The sequence below is a fragment of the Lutra lutra genome, chromosome 15 (genome assembly GCF_902655055.1).
Source record: "Lutra lutra chromosome 15, mLutLut1.2, whole genome shotgun sequence".
NCBI lineage: Eukaryota > Metazoa > Chordata > Mammalia > Carnivora > Mustelidae > Lutra > Lutra lutra.
Window position 1 is genome coordinate 17625984 of NC_062292.1, and position 27345 is coordinate 17653328.

Here is a 27345-nt window from a genome sequence, read left to right on the forward strand (position 1 = left end):
TCTTTGAATCTGTTATCCCGCCTACCACACTGAGATTTCCACTTTCCTGTTTTCCAGCCTGGTCTTCCAATACCCCTTTAATTCTGTGAGCTCTTGATAACTTTTCGGGTCAGCATTCTGTGAAGAAGTTTATAAGCATCTTATCTTTTTAAAGGCTCACGTCGACCCCTTAGGAAGGTATTGTCCCCATTTTACAGATAAGAACGCTGCAGCTCAGGGAGGCAATTGCGTAAGGCTAGGCAGATAGTGTGAGTGAGGGAACTGGCATTTGAAACCAGCCGGTATGATGGGAGAGTACCTGCTTTACCACTTCCTCATAATCCTAGTTCAAGTCTCTTTTGACTGTAGATCTCTTCCACGGAGGAGTAGGATGCCATCTGGCTCTGAAGTCTGGATCATATTATTTAGGCAGGGAGAGAAGGCAAGGGGGTGGGCATTCCAGGCAAGAAGGAAGTTGGAGAATAAGGGGTGAATCCAAGAGATGTGTTGACGGAAGGATATGTAAGGCTTTGGTGCTTCATTGGAGGTAAAAGAGTAGAAAAGAAGAAGGAACCAACCACCTGTGAAACACTTCTAAGTGGACACAGCAACTCATTTTGGTGGATCCCCCATGGAAATGATATCCTGGCTTAAATCTGTGTAGGGAATCACCTTGAATTAGGCCTCTCCCTGTCTCCTCTGGGTCTCCTGCAGTATGTGGGAGTCAAAAAGTACCTGCAAAGAGGTACTTTTTAGAGCTCAGGAGGGACTCCTGGGCCTTAAGGCAGGAGACCCCTGGTTTGTGTCTCTTCTTCAAAAGAGAACTGACACATTTGTTCAGGGCTAGGAAAACAACTGGGAGGAAAGCTATTTACCTGGTCACCCCTTGAATAGAGTTGCCAGATTTAACAAACAAACAAAGTACAGAATGTCCAGTTAAATTTGAATGGCAGATAAGCAACAGATAATTTTTTAATATAATATTTGCTTCATGCTTCATGGAAGTGTGAAAAGAGACTGTCAGATTCGGGTTGACGAGGAGGCTAAGACAGAACACCAAGGTCAAAAGGAATTCTTTGGGAATTCTTTGGGTGATTGACCTGGGGAGAGACCATTTGGCCTTTGATGGCACAGAGTGTCCCTTCCGTCTCCTGCCGCTGTAGTGCAGGTCACGCCACACCCTCAGGATCACATCAGCCTCTAGGCTCTTCTACCTGCTGATGGCTCAGAGCAGAGGCATTAGAGTAGGGCTGAGCCGTGACATCCAGAAGGGAAAAGGGTTTAAACATTTACAGGCACCAAACCCTCCGTCTCTGCCAGTGGTGCTCAGAGGTTCACGTCTGTCCTCCACTTTGGGGTTAAAGTGGTAATTAAGCACCCCTTTGTGTACAGACCTCCCTGCCCAGGCCCTGTGCTCCTGGGGACAAAAGAACTGGAAAACACAGCCTGTTTCTGAAGAGCACACATGTGTGTGGCCCGCGGTGACACAGAGCTCAGGCTTTTATGAACTCAGAATTGGAATTTTGCACAGTGGCCTCACTCTGATCCTATGGCATGCGTGTATGTGTGTGCGTGTGTGTGTGTGCATGTGTGTGTGTGTGTGTGTGTGTGTGTGTAGATATTACAGCAGCCGTCCCTTCAGGTGCAAGGAGCCTCTGACCTGCTGGTCTGGACAGCAGTGAATGACGAGTCTGTAGGACTCAGTGATCTGTGGCTTGAGGATCAGGGGAGCCCAGCTCACTGGCTCGTAGGGGGACTAAACACCATGACCTCGGTAGTTTTAGAAGCACAAAGGACTGAGGACCAGTGGAGCTGTGTGGTGCTGACAAAGACCACGCATAGCAAGCTGGCCGACTGGGGAAAGTCTGGACTTCAACACCAGAAGGGGAAGGACTTTGATACTTGATACCTGCTCTGGCCATGTACCAGCAGTTCGATTGTTTCTAAGTCCCGACTTCCTCTCCTATGAGATGGAAACAGTCGTAATATCCGGATATGTTTGAGGATTTCATGAAATAGCTGAGATGAAAATGTCAGCCTTGTCCCACAGCATGTCCCATTCTCGGAGTGCTTGGGAAGCATCCCCGTTATTGACACGCTTCATCGCGAATTACAATTATTTCCTTTGTCTGTCCACTTCCTAGACCGAGGGCCTGGGCCTTCGTGTGCACTTCCCTTGAGCCTCCTGCGTCGGTTCCACTCCGTGTGAGGCCCAGAGTTTTGTGCAGCCCTATAGACTTCAGTGCTGAGGCCGTGCGAAAGGGCAGGTCTTTAACATGTAGAGTCTCCTCCCTACCCTCCCTCTCTCTAACTTTCCTGCTGAAGACAGGGCAGATCCTGTCCTGTGGGATCTGCTTGAGAGCAGGCGTCCTACATGCTACTGGAAGCTCCTCGTTAGACTCTAAAATGTTTGAGGACAGATTTCTAGTGTGTTCCCGCGCACTCCAACAGGTCTGTGCTTGGGTAGCTGCCCACCTGTGCCACCTGCCCTTCCCATGGGTAAATTCTAGGTTGTCTGTGGTATTCCTGCCCATTTGGTTTCTGCTTCAGCACACTGACTGCTTTCATCAGTGCAGTTCGGTCTGTCAGGCACTCATCGAGCACCTTCTGCTTGCCAGAGCCTGGGCTAGGCGTGGGGTGTAGACATGAAGAAGACAGCGTCTCTACTTGAGGTGTTCCAGATCTTGTGGGAGTGACAGAGGAGAAACCGGAGAAAACAGAGAATTCCTCTAAGATATGGTCAGGGCAGAGATGGTAGTGGGTACAGAATTTTAGGGGGGCACACAGCAGGGCCCTTTCCCTCAATTATCCTTTGTTTGCCCCTTAAGAATTCCCCTGCCCCTGCTTCTACCAAGTGGATGGGACCTCCTTCCCTCAGACATGATGTGAACACTAGGGAACAGCCAGTGCCCAGTGTATGAGCTCTTCTGTGTGGGATGAAGGAGAAGAAATTTCTGAGGGTAAGGGGAGAATGGAGCCCCAGGTGGTATGGTCCCGGCTGAAGTTTGAGGTGGCTTGGATAACTTGGGGGACAGTTTGGTGAAAAGAGCATGGATATGTCTTGTGGTCCGCCCTGCAAGGTCCCGACCACAGGTGCCATATTTTTGCGTCTCTCCTTCAAACTGACTCTACTTTTATTCTCTTTCCCACACGAGAATTCTTCTTTCTCTTGCATTTGCCTCTCCCCACCAGCACTTATTTCTTCTTATTTCTTTCCTGTTTTCATCTCACCGTTCGCTTGCCTGTCCTCTCATTCTCTTTTCCCTCAATATTTTTCTCTCCATCTACACTTATGCCTTCTTGCCTTTTAATTTTGTCTTTTGGTCCTACCTCCATGTTCTAAAATATCCCTCCTTCCACTCAGGGTTGGGAAGGAAATTTTCCTTTTCAATAGCTCTTTCTTAGGACTTGAAAGAGCATCTCGTGTATATCTGGGTATCCTAGGAAACAGAACTCTGGTTTCTGAACAGGGCAGATTCTCCCCACCGTGTGTGCGTGTGAGGCAGCGCGAGCCCGAGGGCGAGGCGTCTCCTGTGGGCACTGTGCCTCAGGAGACCATTAGCTGATTCTTCCCCTCTTAGCAGATTCAGCAGAACAGTGACCCCATTTTCCTGGGGGTTCTGGTTCTTTGAGCTTTCTCTTTCTCTTTCTCCTCTTTGCTTTATTTGTTTCTATATCTCTTTTATTTTTCAGTCCCATTTTCCACGTTTCTCCTTGCTCTCTTTTCTCTGCGGGTTTCCCCTATGTATTGGAAATGATACCCCTCTCCTCCCTGATGTCTCTCTTTGGTTTTGGCAGATAAACTCAAAAGCAGCCTCAGAGACCCTGATGCTCATTTTCAGAGACAGTGTGGAAGTTTGGGTCAGGAGAAGTAGAGGGAGACCTGAGAACTAGCTTGCCTAGTTCCTGAGACCCATTATGAGAGTAGGGTTTCTTTCTGGTTCTTATTTTGAGGTTGGATCAACATAGAATTATAGTCTTAAAATTGAGAAAAATCCCTGCTGGTTGTTTAGATAACCTTCAACCCCTGTTGGAACACTTTTAACTTCCTAACAGATAGTCGTACGGTCTGTGGCTGAGTATGTTTAATGTTGGGAAGTGGACCTACCCCATGAAACATTGGACCTTGTGCTCGGCCAGCACTGCTCCTGATTCTTATGTCCCCAGATCTGTGTAATTTGTACCTATTGATCCTATCTCTGCTTTCTAGAGGTGTACAGCACGGATCTTTCATTCAAGTTCGATTTCAAGTATTGAAGGAAATGTTTCCTCTAAAATAATGAAATTACATAAACTATTCTCTCCACCCTTCGACTATGTAGAAAACTTGGTTTTCTGAATGACTTATTTGTTAGTGGCTCCAGATCACTGAAATTGTCATGGAGAGGTCATGAGGGAGGACAAGGACTGTTCCACAGAAAGAAGACTAAAATTAGACAAAGTTGCAAAACCAGTACTATTAATATTTTGGATGTAATACCTAGTCTGCACATTATAACTTGTAGAATACTCCTATTCAATACCATCTCATTTTATTTTTGTAGCGAGGTCCTGGTACTCCCACCATTTTGTAGATGAGGGCAGTGAGGCTGCTGGAATGTGTAACTTGCCTCACGTTGCTCAGTTCTCAAGTGCTTGAGTCACGATGGGAGCCCCACTCTGCTGGCTCTTGGTCATCTGCTGTGTCTTTCCTTAATACTCAGGTGTCATCGACCATCCACAGCACCTGCAGTGTCGTGGGATTATATGAAATAAATTGTCTCCTCGAAACAAGGCACTTGGTATACACAGTCTAATAGGGTTGTTATGGATTTGGGTGTGTGTGTGTGTGTGTGTGTGCACGTGCACGCATGTGTGTGTGTCTGGCTGTGGAGGTGGAAAATGGAAGCAAAGAAACCAAATCCAAGTTATACAGAGATGTGAAGCCATTATAAAAGTGCTGTGTGAGGACCAATGAAGTTACTCCGTGATTTATAAGCTTCAGTGTGATCGATTCGCTTGGTAAAAACTCCTGAGTGCCAGGGTGGAGAAGAACGAGTTACTCCTTTACTGCAGCTGATCCAGAGAAAGTCCCGGAAGGAGTTAGGAGACAGGGGAATCTAAGGAAAGGCTGAAATACAAAATCCAGGGGCCTTGGCAGGTTGGAAAGAGGGCAAGGAGGTTGGTGAGGAATAGAGAGGAGAGGAGCGGACAAGGTTTGGAGACAGGAGTGGGACAGATGCTAGGGAGCCGGTGTTCTATTCATGATCTGGAACTAGGATTCTGGTGTGATGATAAGTTTTCCTTCTGTGCAAAGTAAAACCCAGATGTGGCTAAATTTAATTCCAGTCAGAACCAGCGATGATTCACCCGAGCTCAGGTGCGCCCACGTGCAGCTGCCCTCAGTGCCGTGTGCTTTCCAGGCTGATCCCTCCTCAACCCGGCTTCCCCCTGGGTCAGGGGGATAAAGCCAGACTGTGGTAACCTTGACCTTCTGTGTCTCCACCTGCAGCATCCTGGCCACGGCAGGAACCCACTTCAACACACATGTGGACCTGAGGACCCTCCGGGCTGTGCGTGTCCTGAGGCCCCTGAAGCTCGTGTCGGGGATACCTAGTGAGCACCTGTCTTTCTTCTTCTTCTCTGCTGTAGCTTTATGGATGTGTCTCCGAGGGATCTGGGGCCAGAGGAATCTGGGATAAACAAGAAACGATTTCTCCAGTGGTAATAAAAAGTGCAGAAGCAGGGATCTGGCATAACATTTTACGTTAAAACCTAGCAACTTTTTTTTTTTTTCCCCCTGGGTTTTAAAGACAGTGAAAGATCTTTATAGAATTATTTGCAAGGTAAAAAAGATGTTATAAAATGAAAAGGAAAAGTGCTCATTATCCTATATTTGTATGCATTTTTTCCTGTGCATTTTAATACAATTTGATCATATTGTGTCTGTACTTCTGGATCCTGTCATAGAAACATTTGATTTTCCTGACATTAAATATTCCTCAAAAATATGACTTAAAAAGTTTGATATTACAGTCCATCTCATACAGGCTGGTTTATTTAGTCATTTCTACATGGCTGGATGTTTGATTATTTTTGTTTTTTTTCCAACTAGAAATAGTGCAGCAACATACATCTTTTTACTTAAATCTTATTCAGATCTCTAATTATTTTCTTAGGGTAGAATCCTAGAGGTGCACTTTCTGGGTCAGAGTGTATGGTACTTTATGAATAGTGATTGTACTAACTGTGGTCCCACAACAGTGGAGAAGCAGCGAGCTCTCAGATAGAGTAGAGTAGGAGGGGAGGCAAACCTTGTCCTTGCTCTCATAGGACTTACAGCCTAGCAGGGCTAGGCTTAATTTCTTTTAGGAAAGAAGCATGTTCTAACAGGTTTGTAAAAGATAAGCAGAAGACAACAGGGGTGAAACAAAGAAGTGAGGAGTAATAAGCACATAAATGATTAGAGAATGGTGAGAAAAAGCACGAGATGGATCCCAGGAGTAGTTGTGATGGCTGTCTTTGGCTTGACTTGTTCTGGTTGTCTCTTTGCAAATTGTCTTCATCATCTCAGGGCCAGAGGTTCTTTTCCCTCAAAGACTTGTAGGAGGAGGTCAAGGGAGCCTGCTGTATCCAATGGTGCTCAGGGAGGCTCCATTGGTCATTCTCTTCCTTTCATTCCAGGCCTGCAGATTGTGCTGAAGTCCATCATGAAGGCCATGGTGCCTCTTCTGCAAATTGGTCTTCTGCTCTTCTTTGCCATCCTAATGTTTGCTATCATTGGCTTGGAGTTCTACAGTGGGAAGCTGCACCGCGCGTGTTTCACAAACAATTCAGGTAGGGTCATTGTTTCTTGCCTTCCACGTCTTCCCTTGCTCACCCCTCTGGTCAGTGGAGTAATTTCAGGTCATCAGGAGACTGGTTGGAAGACAATATTCTGCTTCAGTCCCAGAATTAGAAACTCCCAAGTTGGTGGCTTTTTGAGGCACAAGCAGCCTAGACTGAAGGTCCCCGTTGGACAGTGATATGCAAAACCAATGACCTCTTAAGTTTGCAGTCAGAGGATTTCCAACAGGAGGTCTCAGCTCCCCCATCCCATGGTAGAAGGTTGTCAAAACGCATGTCAGACCTCATCTGTCTGAATACACTTTGTACAGTGTCCTCTTTGGCTCATAGGCCAGGGGGATCCAGGAGTCCAGAGTCGGATTTGGATTTCTCTAGATCTGTGGAGACATTTTCCCTCGTGATCCATGTTGTGACTTTCCTCCTCCTCTGCTGTGTCCCACAGAGGGTGTAGAAGAGCTGAGGGAGCCCTGAGCTTGGCTTGCCAGGGATCTGGGGTATTTGTGGAGTTTGTTCACAGACCCAAATTATTATTTTTTTTTTTAAGATTTTATTTTTATTTATTTATTTATTTGACAGATAGAGATCACAAGCAGGCAGAGTGGGGGGGGGGAGCAGGCTCCCCACTGAGCAGGGAGCCCAATGTGGGGCTCGATCCCAGGACCCTGCAATCATGACCTGAGCTGAAGGCAGAGGCTTTAACCCACTGCGCCACCCAGGCGCCCCAACCCAAATTCTTATCTCTTTGTATCTTATTTGTTCTTTTCAAGTTGAACAGAATAGTCTAGCAGGAAAGGGCATCAGGGGGAGGTTGAAGAATTTCAATTTAGTATAATGTTTGTTTTTTATCAAAGAATCTTCAAAGAACACCTTTTACCTTGGAGTTTCATTTTACTGATTGACTGATTGATTGTCTTATTCAAGACCAGGGATTTAGGCCAGAAGAACAAGGCTTTGAGTCCTACTGTGGAGGGACTATAGTTTATCATTGTCCCCAGGAAATGCAGGAAGAACTCAGGGTCTACACCACAGTCTGAAGTTAGACACTCAGTAAGATCCTGCCTCCACCTCACGCTGTCCTGTGTGATCCAGTCTGTCATGTCCTGTGGGGCTCAGGCAAGAGCAGAGCATATGGCCTGCACAAAGTGGATGAAAGGCACCATGTCCAGAGGAGGTTGGGAAGCGCTGGGATGAGCACGTGGCAGGGGAGCCGTGAGGCTGAGAGAGGCCAGAGGCAGGAGGGAGCCTGAGAGAAAGGAGGACACGCCCTTCTGTGAGAAATGGCATGGAGTGTTTGTGGCTCCCTGGAGTCCTTTCCAGCTCGTGCTAACCACCATGTGGTGTATCCCCGGCCCTCCAAATGTGTCTGCAGGTATTCTGGAAGGATTCGACCCCCCTCACCCGTGTGGTGTGCAGGGCTGCCCCGCTGGTTACGAATGCCGGGACTGGATTGGCCCCAACGATGGGATCACCCAGTTTGATAACATCCTTTTTGCTGTGCTGACCGTCTTCCAGTGCATCACCATGGAAGGGTGGACCACCGTGCTGTACAATGTGAGTAGAGCTGCTGGCGGGTTGCAGCAAGGGGGAAGAGCCCTGGGATGAGCCTTCTGACGTCTGGGCTGGTTGTTCTGGGGCATGGGAGGGCTGTGTATGTGTGTGTGTGGGTGTGGGCAGACTCAACCGTGAGAAGTTGTAGCACTTTATATCCTTCTATCGTCTGGCCTCTTGCTGAGTGGAAGCACACAACTTCTTAGCAGAGTTAGGAAATCACATCCCATTGGATGGGTGAACGGAGCTAGTTAAATGAAATCACTTTAGTAGTGATAGAGTGTATTTTCCAGCAGGTTCAGCACGGTGGCGGGGCTTGGTAAGGAGTACCAAGAGGTATAGACTCCTTGGTTGCGGGCCTCAAAGAGCTTGCCATCAGGTGGGGAAGATACTACAGTCGTTCTCAACCCTGGCTGCAGATTGGAATCAGCTAGTGGCTTTAAACAGTGACACCTCCTGGGCTCCGCTCCAGACAGATTAAATAGGAATAGCTCAGGGTAAAGGCCTGTCATTGATTTTTTTTTTTTTAAAGCTCCCTAGCTGATGCTGAGATGCAGCTCCTGTCAAGAGCCCCTGCATCACATGTGCATAAGAAACATGCTTAATTGCAGGACCCAGGAGGGGCGCCAGTTAAAATTTAAGTTCATAGGCCTCTTCTGGGCAGGTTTTGATTTTGTGTAGCTTTGAAGAGTTCGTGGGCTCTATACTTTTTACAAGTGCTTCTGGTGGCTCGTATGATTGGGCCCGTTTGGAAGGTTCTGAGCTGGTGCACAAGACGAGGCTGTCTGACTACCCGTCCGGGATGTTAGGGGACTCTGGCATGGTGACACAACAGACCGGGTGACCACTGAAGGATCTTCTGCCTCCCGCAGTCCGATTTTAATAAGCTGTGGAAGGCATGCGCAGAGTCCAAGTTCTAAAATGACAGGGGTTGGGGAGACGTGTGCTTGGATGTAGAGGGAACGCAAGCGGGCAAAGCAGTCTGGGTAGGTTGCCTTTGTAGAGGTGCTTGGAAAGGTCTGTATTCGCCTGTACCTAGCCAGCCCACCCTGAAGCAGACACTTTGGAATGATTGTACCTTGTATATTTACTTTCACGGGCTGCCTTTACCCTAAGGTGCCTTCTATCTCCTTTAAACCTGGTTCTATCTGTTAGAAGCCTTAATGGGGGCAGGAGTGGGCACAGGATAGCTTACACAAAGCACTCATCAGAAGGAGCTCTGGACATCATCTACACTGGAGGGAAAGGAGATGCTGTGTCTCAGGAGAGACCCAACCAGACTGTAATGCCCAAAGAGTCGGCATTTGCACAAGGCCTGCACAAGTAGGTGTTTTGTACATGTCCATTACTAACCTGGACCTATCTCCATACGGGTGACCAAGTCAGGTCTGAGCTTTGTGGAAAAGAGACACAGGCTGTTATGCTAAATCTCTACAGGGCAGTGAAGAAATCCCAAGGACAGTTCATGTGCCACAAGCCCGGGGGTTACTTGTGACCTAGGAACACCTTGAGGACATTCTGATTCTTACCAGTTGTGGGGGTAGCAGGAGGGAGGGGAGGGAGGCCAGATGGATGAGTGTAGCAGCTCCGTATTTGAAATGTCAGGAGGCCATGTCACTCAGATTAGCCCGGAGTCTCTGGAAATTACAGCACCGGCCCCACTGTGGCTGGTGTCGCTCGTGGGGCTTCGGGAGTGATGTATTTCAATTATATGTGTAGACTCACCTAACTGATGTGATAAATGCATTGAAAGCCTGAAAGGAGAAGTGTTGCATTTGAACATGCAGGCGTGATCTGTCGGTCCTCCTGAGCCAGGACTCTGGTGATGTCAAGACAAATAGGAATGCAGCTGAAAAATCATCCAGCATGTGCATGAGTTCCTTTGTTCATTCATTCATTCAACAGATATTAAGTGAGCCTCTACTGTATGCCAAGCACTTTTCTAGATACTAAGGAAATATGGAGGCATAAAGGTGCTTGTTCTCACGGTACTCTCTTTAAATTCCCATTTCTCTCCAGTTATCTATCTGACATGGGTATAGAGGTCACACAGAGACAATGATCTTGCCCTTTTCTCTACTTTTGCTCCAGTGAGGAAGCAGGGAGGAGAAGAGATCCTGCTGCTGATGCCCTGAAACTTTCACTGCATGTGCTCCCACGGCCACAGACTCCTGTTCTCTCCAACTTCTGGTCTGTTGCTATTGAACCTCACTTGACCGAAGACCTCCTGTTACCCTCGTGGTTGAATCCAGGGTTGAGGGAGTGAGTTGGGCTGCAGGGCTGGTTTCTAAAACGTGGATGGCTGCTCTTGGGGAAGAATGAACCTCTGTCCATGCTGAAATGATTTCATTTTCCGCAACATTGGATGTAGGAGCGGGGAGCCAGGAATCCATAGGTAGAGGTATAGTTCGAGGTGGAAAACTAACCTTGATTCAGGAGAAGTTGGAGGAAAAAGACACTCATTTTTAAAGCCAGTGGAGTCAGGACAATGTGTGTCTCCCTCAGAAGAAAGAGCCAGCAAAGGCTGGGCTCTGTCCAGTTGAGCAGGGAACTGGGGCATGAAGCCTGACCCAGGCGGTCTCTGCTCCAGAGGCTGAATGCATAGCATGGAGTTAGGGTTGTCTGCTTCTGGAAGGGCAGGTTCAGAGAAGTGGAGTCTTCCTACCGTTGGGCATAGCGCTGGCCGTATATGGTGGGCTTCCATCATAGATGCTTCCAACTTGCCCAAATTCAGCCCTTCAGCTTGGAAAGGAAGAGGGGGTCAGGGAGAAAGGAAAATGATTTACATAGTACACATTCATTCATTTATCATTCCTTTCACTGTTCCTATACCCACTGAAAGTGTGAGATGAGAGATGCCTAAGGAAGGCGATGGTTGAAAAATGGACGCTTCTCATAGCCAAGTCAACAATTCCTGACTATTTTTCATCTTTTTCTTTTAACTCAGGACTTGGTAATGACATAATTATATATATATATATATATATATATATATATATATATATATATATATATTAGAATTGGTCGCACACCATGCAGTTAACCACGAACAACTAGTAAATTCAGTATGACAAATACTACTAGAGAAAATCTCTTACTCTGCCATTATTACCACCATCCCAATGAGATGCAAATGTAACTGTTGGTTTCCCTTTCTCCCCCTGGGGGGCTCAGTCCACCCAGGGGCTGTATTTCCTCCCCCAGGGCACAAGAGACAGGGGTGGGGGGGGATAGGGAGGGCTCTCATTTCCCAGTCCAGCACCTCTTCTAGTCAATGGTGGCAACCAGTATGTATGAAACACTGGCACCAGTTGTTCTGGAAGCAAGAGGAGAACCTTCACGTTTACACAGAGCACAGAGGCTCTCTCAAGCACGTGGACTTGGTTTTAGCCCTTCTCGATACAATTTAAATGCTTCCCTCCTGTTGGCATCCTTTTTCTGCTACACAGACTCTCCCTGCATGTCTCCTGTGACTTTGTTTGCTCTGCTATGGGTTACTTTTTTTTTTTTTTTTTTTAATTTAAATTCAATGACCCACCATATAGTACATCATTAGTTTCAGGTATAGAGTTCAACAATTCATCAGCTGTGTGTAACGGGCTCTGGGTTACTTTTAACTTCATCTGCATATGGCTTTTGTCATTAGAATGCGTTATTGTAAGGGGCAGGGAGGGCTCTCCTCGCGGGGGCGACCTGCAGTCAGGCTTGCTCAATTTAGTCTCTACCCAAATTTCAATTCAGCTTGGTCAAACTCCAACTGTATTCTTGGCTTCCCTCCCTCTTGTGGTGGAAAGAATGCAAAGCAGTCTGCAGTTCTGCTGGCGGCTTCTTCCTGTTGTGACTGTCTCTCTGAAGGTCTCCTCAACTTGCAAACCCTCCCCTGTTCTTGCTCGTTTAATTCATATTATTTCTCCTGCCCTGACTAGGTGTTCCTTCTTCGGTGCAAGACATTTTGCTCGCGGCCAAGGCGGTTCACCCCACAGAGGTCACCGTGGCTCTTGTGTCATCTTCCAGCCCCGGTCACCTCGACTGTGTCTGGCTCTGGGGACCGGCTCGTTCCTGCTTCTGGTCGGTCTTGTTTCTGTGTTGTCACTCTGGTCTGGTGTGATCTGCTGTTTGCGTTACGAAGACTCACATGCAGATTCCAGAGGTTCCCAGGCTCTGTCCTTAGTCACTCCAGCCTCTGCTCTTAAAGTCTGTCACTTTTCATCTAATATTTTTGAGGCTTGAGGTGTCTCTCTTCTTGCTCGGTATTAATGAAGTCAGGCGGGTGTGCACATTTCTCTGGAGGTGCCCTTTCTCCTGGGACGCAGCTGGGTCTGTTCTGACTGGCAAGGAGGCTCTGTGCTGCTGTGGAGAAAGAGATGCTCACAGACCTCACCGGCTTTTTGCATGAGGTGACGTGTTGTCTGGAAGCTCTCTGAGTCTTCCTTGCTTCTCAGTTCTTTGGTCTGTGACAGTGCTCGTGGCTCTGGTTTTCAGTTGCCTTCTCTCAGAAGCATACTGTCAATATTTGCGAAATAGTTGACAGTCATTCACTTTTTGCTTTAAGAATTTGCTCAAGTGTGTTATGCCCCATGGTCAAAAATAAAATTCAACTGAGTAAATTTGAAGATCAAGTTGGCTTTTTCAGTGATTCATGAATTGGGCAGTATCCCATCTAGCAAAAGAGAGGAGCTCCCAGGAGCTGTATGAAATGGAAGGCTTTTACAGGCAGACAGGAGAGGAAAAAGGAAGTTTCTAACAGAGTGGATTGTTTCAGGCAAGGTCAAGTTCCTCTGGGGGAAAGGCAGGGCTCTTTCTACCTCACTAGTGCTGATCCAGATGTACTCCAGATGTACTGGTTCAAGGTTACCGTCCTGGGAGAGGCTGCAACTACAAGGAGATGTTGAGTCTTGTCTCCTGCTGCGGGGTTCAGTGCAAGTGACTCTGAGGCCTCCTGTTTCTTTCTTTCTTTTCTTTGTCGTTGTCTTCTTCCTCTTTTTTTTTTTTTTAACAATTCCCACTTTTTTATCAGAATCTCAGCTTAACTGAAGGATGGGATCAAAATTTAAGGCCTTAGTGCCTCTTGTAGCTGTGGTTCTGAAGTTCCTAGAGCTTTTACTGATCCTCTACGTGATACAGGTTGTGATAGGGTTTTTTTTGTTTGTTTGTTCATTTATTTGTTTCTGAATCTCCGTGGTATTCCTAGGTCAAAACTTCAAGCTCACAATTTTTTAGTCAGTCATTTTCTTCATTCCTTTTCCGGCATTCCAGACTTAGGGAGGTTATTTGCTTGGTGATTAAGTGGCTGTGAGCATGCATTTAAAACTTGTGAGAGAATACAGTGAACCAGGGAGACTATGACCATTATTACTGTAAGTAGGATAATTCCCAGTATCTGAGGGTATTTAAGAGCCTTGGTCCCCAAGACCCAAACAAATAAAAATCCAATATGTCAAAGACCCTGTTGAAGGAGTCACTTTCTTAAGCCACTTCAGTGACCTTGTGTCACTGAGTTTCCACTTTGCTAGAAGTGTTAATTCACTTACAGCCCGTGGTGCTGGCCATAGCACAGACACCTTCTCGCTCAGCTAAGATAGTCGAGGGCTGTCCTTTTATCAAGAAGAAGTTTGGCCAGAGAGTCTCAGGACCTTTGTTGGGCAGCTGTTGTTTTACCAGCAGATTCTGTAGTACTTTCAAGAGTTAAGGAGAGTTTCTTGACCAGACCCTCATTGGTATTCACTCCTAACCAGGGAAGTAGGAAGCTGACAATGGAAGCAAATCCTGAATCATGAAACTCTTCTGGTAAGTCTTTTCTAACCCAATATTGTATATTCAGGGGAACTGACGAATGAAGTAGCACATTGTATTTGTGAAAAGGTAGGGGTACAGTTAGCCTAAGAAGCATTCCTCTGTTATGGGCCAGCCATTTAGGGACTCATAGGCCTAAGAATGAGAACCACTACAGACAAAGATACATTCGGTTGGGACACAAACCACCCCCATGAAGTAGGCACTGTTAATTGACAGATCAGAGTTTTTGATGACAAATCTAGCAGTCTGAAAGGCCTTAGGAGATACAATGGCCTAGGAGATACAGATGATGGCATTATCTTTCCAGACCAATACCAGAGCAAAGGAAAGAAAGAAAAGAAGAGTTTTATGCTTAAAGTCTTGATCCAGTATCTTGGGTGGAAGCAGTGTACTTCGATATCAGCTACTTTTCTTCCTCATCAACTTGATTTTGAAGTCTCCAGCTGGTGAACAGGACCATATGTTGGGTGGAACCTTCTTTAGCTGTGAGATATAGATCCAAAGTTCAGATCTCTGAAGTTTGGCTGGATGGTGAGGAGGATCTGGTGTAATGCCATCCAAGGACATTCAAGGGCAGTTTCTGTTCTTAGTGATTCTGAATCAGAAAGGAACTAATTGGAAACATTAGTTTGGAAAATTGTAGTCAGATATTTGAGGAAACTACAATGATTCAGGATCCAGTCCAGTTTATAGGTATAGAACAAAACCTCAAAGGCGATTAACAGGACTAGAATCTAATACCTACAAAGGTACAAACATAATTTCTCTTCCTATAATCACCCCCATTCTTTTAACCAAAGATAATCACAGTAATACTCATTTATTTGCGTTAAACATGACCTGATTACTTACATAAATGCAGCAAAAATGGTGATTGACTATAAGTTCTTTCTAAAGATTGATTTGCTGGAACTTTTCTTAGGAAATCTCAGACTGAACTCTAAAAAATTATTTGAAGCCAGGAAAATAAAATAAGGGCTTGCCATAGATTTTGCCTACAATACCTACAGTTTGGCTGAATTCCTCTCTTAGAGTCCCTCAGAATATCTTGATGTTTCTAGGTCTACCAGGCAGTGACCTTTCTTCCTTACTTGGTAAGGCTGCCGGAACCTTATAAGCAAGGTATCAGGATGATCTTTCCAAGTAGTTACTTAAGCTGTCTGGTCATATCTGAGTCTATACACATCTTTCTCAAATATGATATTCTAGTCAAAGCTTTGGTAATACTGCCAATGTTTCCATTGTGTTCTATTACAGGGAGAATGGATTCTTGTTGAACTTATGCACATAACTAATTATATTGCCATGGAAAGAATACTAAAGAATTTCTGATTTCTGGAGGAATTGGGTAGGGAGAAAAAGTAAATGTTTTATTTTTGTTTACAAAAATGTACTTTACCAAACTGCTGTAAGTCATGGATAGCTTAAGAAAAGGTGGTTTTTTGTTTTTTTGTTTTTTTGTTTTGTTTTGTTTCGTTTTTTATATCTAGATAAACAAAACATTCAAGAACTGGCAGCAATCAAACAAAAAGTCATAAAGAATTATAATTATCCCCCTAAGTTTGGTCAGTCCCATGTAGTTAATACTTGTTCTGCTTGAATCTAGTTTTTTCACTGGTCCTGGAATATCTTACCCAGTTCAGTTTTATTTCTTAAAGTTATCAGAACCTGTGCTTGCCAAATTCCTTCCTAAGGATCTCCTTGAAGATGAAACACTTTGTGGAACATCTTTACAAAAGCATCTGAATAAAATAATAACTGGCCTGTAAATGACAAAAGACTTGAGAAGTACTCATTGTAAAAGATCTGATAAGAGTTTGTCATAATGGAATTGACAAAGAAATTTGGTTATTTCTGTGACACACAGCATTTTAAAATTATGACTGATAGCATTATATATCAGGACATATCAGATTTCTAGGAATTTTATACAGTTTTTAGAACACTAATAAGATTTTCCTATATAAATATGACATAAAGACTTAGTATTTTTTTTTTTAAAGATTTTATTTATTTGACAGACAGAGGGAGCACAAGCAGGGGGAGTGGAAGAGGGAGAAGCAGGCTCCCTGCCAAGCAGGAAGCCTGATGTGGGGCTCCATCCCAGGACCTGGGATTAGGACCTGAGCTGAAGGCAGATGCTCAACTGATTGAGTAGAAGAAGTATTACTTCTTCTTTTTTTTTTTTTTTTTTATTTTTTTATTTTTTCAGCATAACAGTATTCATTATTTTTGCACCACACCCAGTGCTCCATGCAATCCGTGCCCTCTACAATACCCACCACCTGGTGCCCCCAACCTCCCACCCCCCACCCCTTCAAAATTCTCAGATCGTTTTTCAGAGTCCATAGTCTCTCATGGTTCACCTCCCCTTCCAATTTCCCTCAACTCCCTTCTCCTCTCCATCTCCCCTTGTCCTCCATGCTATTTGTTATGCTCCACAAATAAGTGAAACCATATGATAATTGACTCTCTCTGCTTGACTTATTTCACTCAGCACAATCTCTTCCAGTCCCGTCCATGTTGCTACAAAACTTGGGGATTCATCCTTTCTTTCTTTCTTTCTTTTTTTTTTTTTTTTTTTTTACAGCTTTATAAACATATATTTTTATCCCTAGGGGTACAGGTCTGCGAATCGCCAGGTTTACACACTTCACAACACTCACCATAGCACATACCCTCCCCAATATCCATAACCGCACCCCCTCTCCCAACCCCCTCCCCCCATCAACCCTCAGTTTGTTTTGTGAGATTAAGAGTCACTTATGGTTTGTCTCCCTCCCAATCCCATCTTGTTTCATTTACTCTTCTCCTACCCCCTCGACCCCCCATGTTGCATCTCCTCTCCCTCATATCAGGGAGATCATATGATAGTTGTCTTTCTCCAATTGACTTATTTCGCTAAGCATGATACCCTCTAGTTCCATCCATGTCGTCGCAAATGGCAAGATTTCATTTCTTTTGATGGCTGCGTAGTATTCCATTGTGTATATATACCACATCTTCTTTATCCATTCGTCTGTAGATGGACATCTAGGTTCTTTCCATAGTTTGGCTATTGTAGACATTGCTGCTATAAACATTCGGGTACATGTGCCCCTTCGGATCACTATGTTTGTATCTTTAGGGTAAATACCCAGCAGTGCAATTGCAGGGTCATAGGGTAGTTCTATTTTCAACATTTTGAGGAACCTCCATGCTGTTTTCCAGAGTGGTTGCACCAGCTTGCATTCCCACCAACAGTGTAGGAGGGTTCCCCTTTCTCCGCATCCTCGCCAGCATCTGTCATTTCCTGACTTGTTAATTTTAGCCATTCTGACTGGTGTGAGGTGATATCTCATGGTGGTTTTGATTTGTATTTCCCTGATGCCGAGTGATATGGAGCACTTTTTCATGTGTCTGTTGGCCATCTGGATGTCTTCTTTGCAGAAATGTCTGTTCATGTCCTCTGCCCATTTCTTGATTGGATTATTTGTTCTTTGGGTGTTGAGTTTGCTAAGTTCTTTATAGATTTTGGACACTAGCCCTTTATCTGATATGTCATTTGCAAATATCTTCTCCCATTCTGTCAGTTGTCTTTTGGTTTTTTTAACTGTTTCCTTTGCTGTGCAAAAGCTTTTGATCTTGATAAAATCCCAAAAGTTCATTTTTGCCCTTGCTTCCCTTGCCTTTGGTGATGTTCCTAGGAAGATGTTGCTGCGGCTGACGTCGAAGAGGTTGCTGCCTGTGTTCTCCTCGAGGATTTTGATGGATTCCTTTCTCACATTGAGATCCTTAATCCATTTTGAGTCTATTTTCGTGTGTGGTGTAAGGAAATGATCCAATTTCATTTTTCTGCATGTGGCTGTCCAATTTTCCCAACACCATTTATTGAAGAGGCTGTCTTTGTTCCATTGGACATTCTTTCCCGCTTTGTCGAAGATGAGTTGACCATAGAGTTGAGGGTCCATTTCTGGGTTCTCTATTCTGTTCCATTGATCTATGTGTCTGTTTTTGTGCCAGTACCATGCTGTCTTGATGATGACAGCTTTGTAATAGAGCTTGAAGTCCGGAATTGTGATGCCACCTACTTTGGCTTTCTTTTTCAATATTCCTTTGGCTATTCGAGGTCTTTTCTGGTTCCATATAAATTTTAGGATTATTTGTTCCATTTCTTTGAAAAAAATGGATGGTACTTTGATAGGAATTGCATTAAATGTGTAGATTGCTTTAGGTAGCATAGACATTTTCACAATATTTATTCTTCCAATCCAGGAGCATGGAACATTTTTCCATTTCTTTGTGTCTTCCTCAATTTCTTTCATGAGTACTTTATAGTTTTCTGAGTATAGATTCTTAGTCTCTTTGGTTAGGTTTATTCCTAGGTATCTTATAGTTTTGGGTGCAATTGTAAATGGGATGGACTCCTTAATTTCTCTTTCTTCTGTCTTGTTGTTGGTGTAGAGAAATGCAACTGATTTCTGTGCATTGATTTTATATCCTGACACTTTACTGAATTCCTGTACAAGTTCTAGCAGTTTTGGAGTGGAGTCTTTTGGGTTTTCCACATATAGTATCATATCATCTGCGAAGAGTGATAGTTTGACTTCTTCTTTGCCGATTTGGATGCCTTTAATTTCCTTTTGTTGTCTGATTGCTGAGGCTAGGACTTCTAGTACTATGTTGAATAGCAGTGGTGATAACGGACATCCCTGCCGTGTTCCTGACCTTAGCGGAAAAGCTTTCAGTTTTTCTCCATTGAGAATGATATTTGCGGTGGGTTTTTCATAGATGGCTTTGATAATATTGAGGTATGTGCCATCTATCCCTACACTTTGAAGAGTTTTGATCAGGAAGGGATGCTGTACTTTGTCAAATGCTTTTTCAGCATCTATGGAGAGTATCATATGGTTCTTGTTCTTTCTTTTATTAATGTGTTGTATCACATTGATTGATTTGCGGATGTTGAACCAGCCTTGCAGCCCTGGAATAAATCCCACTTGGTCGTGGTGAATAATCCTTTTAACGTACTGTTGAATCCTATTGGCTAGTATTTTGGCGAGAATTTTTGCATCTGTGTTCATCAAGGATATTGGTCTGTAGTTCTCTTTTTTGTTGGGATCCTTGTCTGGTTTTGGGATCAAGGTGATGCTGGCCTCATAAAATGAGTTTGGAAGTTTTCCTTCTATTGCTATTTTTTGGAACAGTTTCAGGAGAATAGGAATTAGTTCTTCTTTAAATGTTTGGTAGAATTCCCCCGGGAAGCCGTCTGGCCCTGGGCTTTTGTTTGTTTGGAGATTTTTGATGACTGTTTCAATCTCCTTACTGGTTATGGGTCTGTTCAGGCTTTCTATTTCTTCCTGGTTCAGTTGTGGTAGTTTATATGTCTCTAGGAATGCATCCATTTCTTCCAGATTGTCAAATTTGTTGGCGTAGAGTTGCTCATAGTATGTTCTTATAATTGTCTGTATTTCTTTGGTGTTCGTTGTGATCTCTCCTCTTTCATTCATGATTTTATTTATTTGGGTCCTCTCTCTTTTCTTTTGATAAGTCTGGCCAGGGGTTTATCAATCTTATTAATTCTTTCAAAGAACCAGCTCCTAGTTTCGTTGATTTGTTCTATTGTTTTTTTGGTTTCTATTTCATTGATTTCTGCTCTGATCTTTATGATTTCTCTTCTCCTGCTGGGTTTAGGGTTTCTTTCTTGTTCTTTCTCCAGCTCCTTTAGGTGTAGGGTTAGGTTGTGTACCTGAGACCTTTCTTGTTTCTTGAGAAAGGCTTGTACTGCTATATATTTTCCTCTCAGGACTGCCTTTGTTGTGTCCCACAGATTCTGAACCGTTGTGTTTTCATTATCATTTGTTTCCATAAATTTTTTCAATTCTTCTTTGATTTCCTGGTTGACCCATTCATTCTTTAGAAGGATGCTGTTTAGTCTCCATGTATTTGGGTTCTTTCCAAATTTCCTCTTGTTATTGAGTTCTAGCTTTAGAGCATTGTGGTCTGAAAATATGCAGGGAATGATCCCAATCTTTTGATACCGGTTGAGACTTGATTTAGGACCAAGAATGTGATCTATTCTGGAGAATGTTCCATGTGCACTAGAGAAGAATGTGTATTCTGTTGCTTTGGGATGAAATGTTCTGAATATATCTGTGATGTCCATCTGGTCCAGTGTGTCATTTAAGGCCTTGATTTCCTTGTTGATCTTTTGCTTGGATGATCTGTCCATTTCAGTGAGGGGAGTGTTAAAATCCCCTACTATTATTGTATTCTTGTCGATGTGTTTCTTTGATTTTGTTATTAATTGGTTTATATAGTTGGCTGCTCCCACGTTAGGGGCATAGATATTTAAAATTGTTAGATCTTCTTGTTGGACAGTTCCTTTGAGTATGATATAGTGTCCTTCCTCATCTCTTATTATAATCTTTGGCTTAAAATCTAATTGATCTGATATAAGGATTGCCACTCCTGCTTTCTTCTGATGTCCATTAGCATGGTAAATTCTTTTCCACCCCCTCACTTTAAACCTGGAGGTGTCTTCGGGTTTAAGATGAGTTTCTTGTAGGCAACATATAGATGGTTTTTGTTTTTTTATCCATTCTGATACCCTGTGTCTTTTGATTGGGGCATTTAGCCCATTAACATTCAGGGTAAGTATTGAGAGATATGAATTTAGTGCCATTGTATTGCCTGTAAGGTGACTGTTATTGTATATTGTCTCTGTTTCTTTCTGATCTACTACTTTGAGGGTCTCTCTTTGCTTAGAGGACCCCTTTCAATATTTCCTGTAGAGCTGGTTTGGTATTTGCAAATTCTTTCAGTTTTTGTTTGTCCTGGAAGCTTTTAATCTCTCCGTCTATTTTCAATGATAGCCTAGCTGGATATAGTATTCTTGGCTGCATGTTTTTCTCATTTAGTACTCTGAATATATCATGCCAGCTCTTTCTGGCCTGCCAGGTCTCTGTGGATAAGTCTGCTGCCAATCTAATATTTTTACCATTGTATGTTACAGACTTCTTTTCCCGGGCTGCTTTCAGGATCTTTTCTTTGTCACTAAGACTTGTCAATTTTACTATTAGGTGACGGGGTGTAGACCTATTCTTATTGATTTTGAGGGGGGTTCTCTGAACCTCCTGGATTTTGATGCTTGTTCCCTTTGCCATATTGGGGAAATTCTCTCCAATAATTCTCTCCAATATACCTTCTGCTCCCCTCTCTGTTTCCTCTTCTTCTGGAATCCCAATTATTCTAATGTTGTTTCATCTTATGGTGTCACTTATCTCTCGAATTCTCCCCTCGTGGTCCAGTAGCTGTTTGTCCCTCTTTTGCTCAGCTTCTTTATTCTCTGTCATTTGGTCTTCTATATCGCTAATTCTTTCTTCTGCCTCATTTATCCTAGCAGTGAGAGCCTCCATTTTTGATTGCACCTCATTAATAGCTTTTTTGATTTCAACTTGGTTAGATTTTAGTTCTTTTATTTCTCCAGAAAGGGCTTTTATATCTCCCGAGAGGGTTGCTTTAATATCTTCCATGCCTTTTTCAAGCCCGGCTAGAACCTTGAGAATCGTCATTCTGAACTCTATATCTGACATATTACCAATGTCTGTATTGATTAGGTCCCTAGCCTTTGGTATTGCCTCTTGTTCTTTTTTTTGTTGTGAATTTTTCCGCCTTGTCATTTTGTCCAGATAAGAGTTTATGAAGGAGCAAGTAAAATACTAAAAGGGTGGCAACAACCCCAGGAAAATATGCTTTAGCCAAAACAGAAGAGATCCTGAATTGTGAGGGGGGAGAAAGGGGATAAAAAGGGGTTCAGAAAGAAAGAAAAAAAAACTATTAAAAAAAAGAAAGTCGATAAAGAAAAAATATAAAAAGAGGAAAAAATATATATATATTAGATAAACTATTTAAAAAACGTTAAAAAAAAGAAAACGGTAAAAGTTAAAAAAAATTTAGCAGAAGAAGAGAAAAAGAAAAAAAAATTGAAAAAAAAAATTAAATTAACTGCAAGGCTAAAAAATCATGGGGAGAAAGCCATGAGTTCTGTGCTTTGCTTTCTTCTCCTCTGGAATTCCGCCGTTCTCCTTGGTAGGTGAACTTGGTCCTGGCTGGGTTTCCTGTTGATCTTCTGGGGGAGGGGCCCGTTGTAGTGATTCTCAAGCGTCTTTGCCCCAGGCGGAGTTGCACTGCCCTTACCCGGGGCCGCGCTGAGTCATCAGCTCGGGTTCGCTTTCGGAAGCTTTTGTTCCCTGAGCACTTTCCGTAGAGTCCGGAGGACGGGAATAAAGATGGCGGCCTCCCGGTCTCCGGCCCGGAGGAGCCGAGAGCCCGGGGCCCCACTCCTCAGTGCGCCCTCAGAGAACAGCGCCAAATGACTCCCGTCAGCCTGGCCTCCGGCTGCGCTCCGAGCTGACCGAGCCTGCGACCGGTTCAAGGCAACCCTGAGCTGAGAGTCACTCCTCGGCTCTGTCTCTGCAGCCGGCTTCCCCGTTCTAATACCGGTAAGCTCTGCGACACTGAGACACCCCCGATCCTTCTGCGACCCTGCGGGACCTGAGGCCGCGCTTACCCCGCCTGGGCTTCACCCCAGTTAAGCCTCTGGAGCGATGTCCCTCAGCGGAACAGACTTTTAAAAGTCCTGATTTTGCTCCGTTGCTCCGCCGCTCGCCGGGAGCCGGCCCCTCCCCCCGCGGTTGATCTTCCCGTCGCTTTGGATTCACTTCTCTGCCAGTCCTACCTTGCAGAAAGTGGTTGATTTTCTGTTTCTGGAATTGCTGTTCTTCTTCTCTTCAATCTCCCGTTGGATTTGTAGGTGTTTGCAATCTTTAGATAAGCTATTTAGCTGATCTCCGGCTACCCGAAGTAGTCTCAGCCTGCTACTTCTCCGCCATCTTCTAACTCCCTGCCAGAAGTATTACTTCTTACTTGGCAATGCTCCTATGTAATTTAACATATCAAATAAGACTAATTAGCTTAATATCTCACTTTTCATATGGAAAGAAATCAATCTTTTGAGATGTTCCAGGGACCCTCTGAAAAAACCCAAAGATAGTTGTAAGGCAAAAAGACCTTATTTAGGATTTAATTTTGGGAAGTTTGTAAAAAATATCGAAGGTTTTAAAACACTTAGTCGGGGCGCCTGGGTGGCTCAGTGGGTTAAGCCGCTGCCTTCGGCTCGGGTCATGATCCCAGGTCCTGGGTTCGAGCCCCGCATCGGGCTTTCTGCTCAGCGGGGAGCCTGCTTCCTTCTCTCTCTGCCTGCCTCTCTGCCTACTTGTGATTTCTCTCTGTCAAATAAATAAATAAAAATCTTAAAAAAAAATAAATAAAACACTTAGTCAAGTTGGATTATAAGTCATTGTGAAATAATACTTAGCTATATATTTAACAAATAGTGACAATTAGAGATTTTGTAGGCAAATACAGAAAGTTAGGTAGCTGGAAAAAAAAAGAACTTGGATTTTTAAATAAAGAAGACTCAGTTTTCTTCAAATAATCAATGACCTGACATGTTATACAGATAACATGAAGCATGGCAAATTATTTTGGTAAGACACAAAATCTTTGCTGTTTAGGTAGATTACTTAAAAAGTAAAGAAAACTTTTCACAATGTCTTATCAAAAGCAGACTAATAGTCCAATAAAACTTTGTTCTTTTAACTGAGAGAAAACCAAATCCTAATTTTGCACCAGCTTACTTTTGATATTAAAACACATTCACTTAATTAAATTCAATCCAATCTTAGCAAGTCCTGACCGTGCATAAAATTCCTTTCCAAAGATTCCTATTCTACAAACCTTGGTGACTTTAATTACATATGTTAGAATTTTTAACCCTCAAAAATCTTACCTTTTAGTAAGAATAAACAATTATGAGCTGTCTCTTACACTAGCATTCTGTGGATTGGCAGACATTTTATAATTTCTAGAAACACATGCTTTCTCATAGTAATTTTTTCAGCATAACCTAAAACTAACAGACTCAAATATCTTTAGTTTTCCTGTAAAAGGAAGCCAGAGTAGATAACTTATATTCAGTAATGAATGTTTCAGTATTTTATCTTATTTGGAAATAATCCAGATATATAGTGATTATCCATCACATGATTTAACTTGGCAAAACCTTAAGGTTTCAGGTTTCCCAAAAGATTTGGGAAACTATTAAAAACATCTTAAGACTTTTTTTATCCCACTTACATCCATTTAATTCACTTGTCCTCAACAATTATATTTAGAATACTTAGAAAATTTCATTATACCAGGTTATTTTTTTCTTGCTGACAAGTTTTGTAACAGAGATAATATGAGTTTGTTTGACTAGTAAACTCAGGTAGAATAAAAGTTAGATGTCGGCATTATTTTTAATTTTGATAACTTTAAAGGTAATGTCTGTTTTAATTAGATGAATAAACTTAAACTAGTATTTAATTACTAAAGATTATCTGAGATCATGGGAACCTGAAAGGCATTTGGGTTAGTTTTTGTGGTAATTCTAAGAATTTTATGAATATGTGATTCATATTAGCACTTAATTATCCTTGGGTCAATTAGATATAACTCTTTTACAAATTGATTTTGGTAATATCATATCAAATACCCATATCCAGAGATAGAAAATTATCATGCATGTACAACACATATATGGAGATACACATAAATAGACAGACACACAAAAAACCTTATGCCTCCCACTTAAAAATTTTAGCCACAAATCAAGTAGTTATAAAAGAGGTTGGATCCATAATACCTTTCTGGCAGGTGGAATAATTTAAGATTACTTGCTCAGGTGGCTAATGTTTTTTATTAATATGTGTGGAGAAGACACTTAAGATTTTTATTTGCCTAAGTTTTTTTTCATAGTTTTTAAATTTTTTTAATAAACATATAATGTATTATTAGCCCCAGGCGTACAGGTCTGTGAATCGCCAGGTTTACACACTTCATAGCACTCACCATAGCACATACTCTCCCCAATGTCCATTACCCCACCCCGCTCTCCCTGCCACCCTCCCCCCAGCAACCCTCAGTTTGTTTTGTGAGATTAAGAGTCTCTTATGGTTTGTCTCCCTCCAGATCCCATCTTGTTTCATTTATTCTTCTCCTACCCCCCTAACCCCCCACGTTGCTTCTCCACTTTCTTATATCAGGGAGATCATATGATAATTGTCTTTCTCCAATTTACTTATTTCGCTAAGCATGATACCCTCTAGTTCCATCCACGTCGTTGCAAATGGCAAGATTTCATTTCTTTTTTTTTTTTTAAAGATTTTATTTATTTATTTGACAGAGAGATCACAAGCAGGCAGAGAGGCAGGCAGAGAGAGAGGAGGAAGCAGGCTCCCTGCCGAGCAGAGAGCACGATGCGGGGCTCGATCCCAGGACTCTGAGATCATGACCTGAGCCGAAGGCAGCGGCTTAACCCACTGAGCCACCCAGGCGCCCCAAGATTTCATTTCTTTTGATTATTTGCCTAAGTTTAAAAAAAAAAAAAACTTTTCAACTTTCTGTTCTCTCTCTCTCTCTTTTTTTTTTTTTTTTTGTTTGCTAAGAATTAGCTCCCTGAAGTTTGCATATCAAAGAAATGGCTTAGACAAGAGGTCTTGAAGAAGACCAGGTAGGAAGGATACTTGTATCTCAAAGGTATAGCGAAAGAATGCACAAAAGACTTTTGTTTCCTAAGGCCAGAATTTTTATAATACTTACAAGACTTTTGAGATAAATAGATGAGATTAGTTGCTTATGAAAGGACTGACACACCTACCCACCTATGTTAGAATGTTTTTCTTTCCCTCTGCATACATTCATTTAGGGGAGAGGGCCTAAAAAATATTGCTACTGGGCTCTGAGTATCAACTTCCAGTTTGGCCAAATTTCTGGTCATAGGGTTATTAATTCCTTTCAAATATCGTACCAGGTTTTAGCAAACAGTAAATACGTCTGACAGGATTAAACATCATGGACCCAAGAGGTGTCCTCAAAGAGGGTGCAAAAGATATTATCCTCACAAGATTTAGAGCTGCTCCCAAAGATAGCCAAAGGAAGGAACTGATAACCTGCATGTCCCAGGAAGGCAGAAAGCCAAGCCGAGTTCTTAGGACGTAGTACAAGGCAAGAAAGCAGTCATCCTTGGAAGAGAAGGGATCAATAACCAATAAGTCTGGAACTGGAAAGGAAGAGACAGTGAAATTGTATCCTCCTTTTTCAGCTGGGCCCTAGAGTCAGAGGTCTAAGAGAGCTGACTCTGGTAAGAATTTTCACACTGAGCCTGGCTTTTGCCGGTTTTCCTACAATCCCCTTTGTTGGCTCCGATACCTAGCAGAATTTGGCAAGATGTTTCCATCATTATAATTTAGGTTCTCTTAGTCATTTGAGAGAATAACATAGAAGTTTACCAGAAAACTCTTCAGAGTCCCATCAGCCTTGGGAGGGAACCACATGGGGGCCCTCCTTCAAGAGTGCAGGAGGATATCTATAAGACCACTAACTTGGCAGACTTGTGCTTATGGTCTTCTAGCCTCTTCAGAGTGGAAGAGCAATTCAGATGGAAGATTATTAGACTGTGAATACTCAGGTAAAAGGAGGATAGAGGGGGGCAGGTCTTATTTTAGGTACCTCCCGTGTCTTTAATTTTTCATTAACCTTTGCAACGAATTTTTTTAATGAAGCAATTTTAGAATCTTGAAGCCTTTTAGAATCTTTTGCATAGCAATTAAAATAGGTCTGCAGTCCGTTTAATTCAGGAACCCTTACTTTCAAGTGCACTTCTTTAAATGTACGATCTTGTCTAATTAGAATGTTCCCCATCTTGGCCATTGTAATTCTAGATGGTCTTTAGTAAGATCTTGCCATTTTTGTAGCTATTTATATTCCAGAACCATAGTTCTTAGATATAAAATAAACAAGTGTGCTGGAAAGTGGCATGCTCAAGTCTTTGGAATTTAAGGATATCACTTTTATTATTTATTTGTTTGTTTTTAAGCTAAGCCTTTGGGCCTCTTGGAGCCAAATTAACTCCTAAAAGGACGTACTGCTGGTTTGGGGATTGTGTTCTGCCTTGCTGCACAGAAGTTTTCTAGAGATTGGCAGATTACCATGTGTCTATCTAACCTGCCCCATGACGAGCTGGTCCTAATAGGAGTTGTTGGGTGATGTGCTAAGAACCCCAACAGCTCTTAGATGCTTGACCTATCACTACCAGTTCTGTAGCTGCTTCTA

At 43.0% G+C, this 27345-nt stretch overlaps 1 protein-coding gene across 9 annotated transcripts in view; it reads left to right on the plus strand.

Annotated features, from left to right (window-relative positions):
* Positions 1–27345, plus strand: part of CACNA1E (calcium voltage-gated channel subunit alpha1 E) — a 503960-nt gene that overhangs the window by 273098 nt on the left and 203517 nt on the right. For all 9 annotated transcript variants that reach the window (XM_047705044.1, XM_047705043.1, XM_047705049.1 and 6 more), the window contains exons 6-8: positions 5471–5574; positions 6643–6795; positions 8174–8355. In XM_047705044.1, the coding sequence (XP_047561000.1) occupies positions 5471–5574; positions 6643–6795; positions 8174–8355 (439 nt within the window). The remainder of the gene's footprint in view (positions 1–5470; positions 5575–6642; positions 6796–8173; positions 8356–27345) is intronic.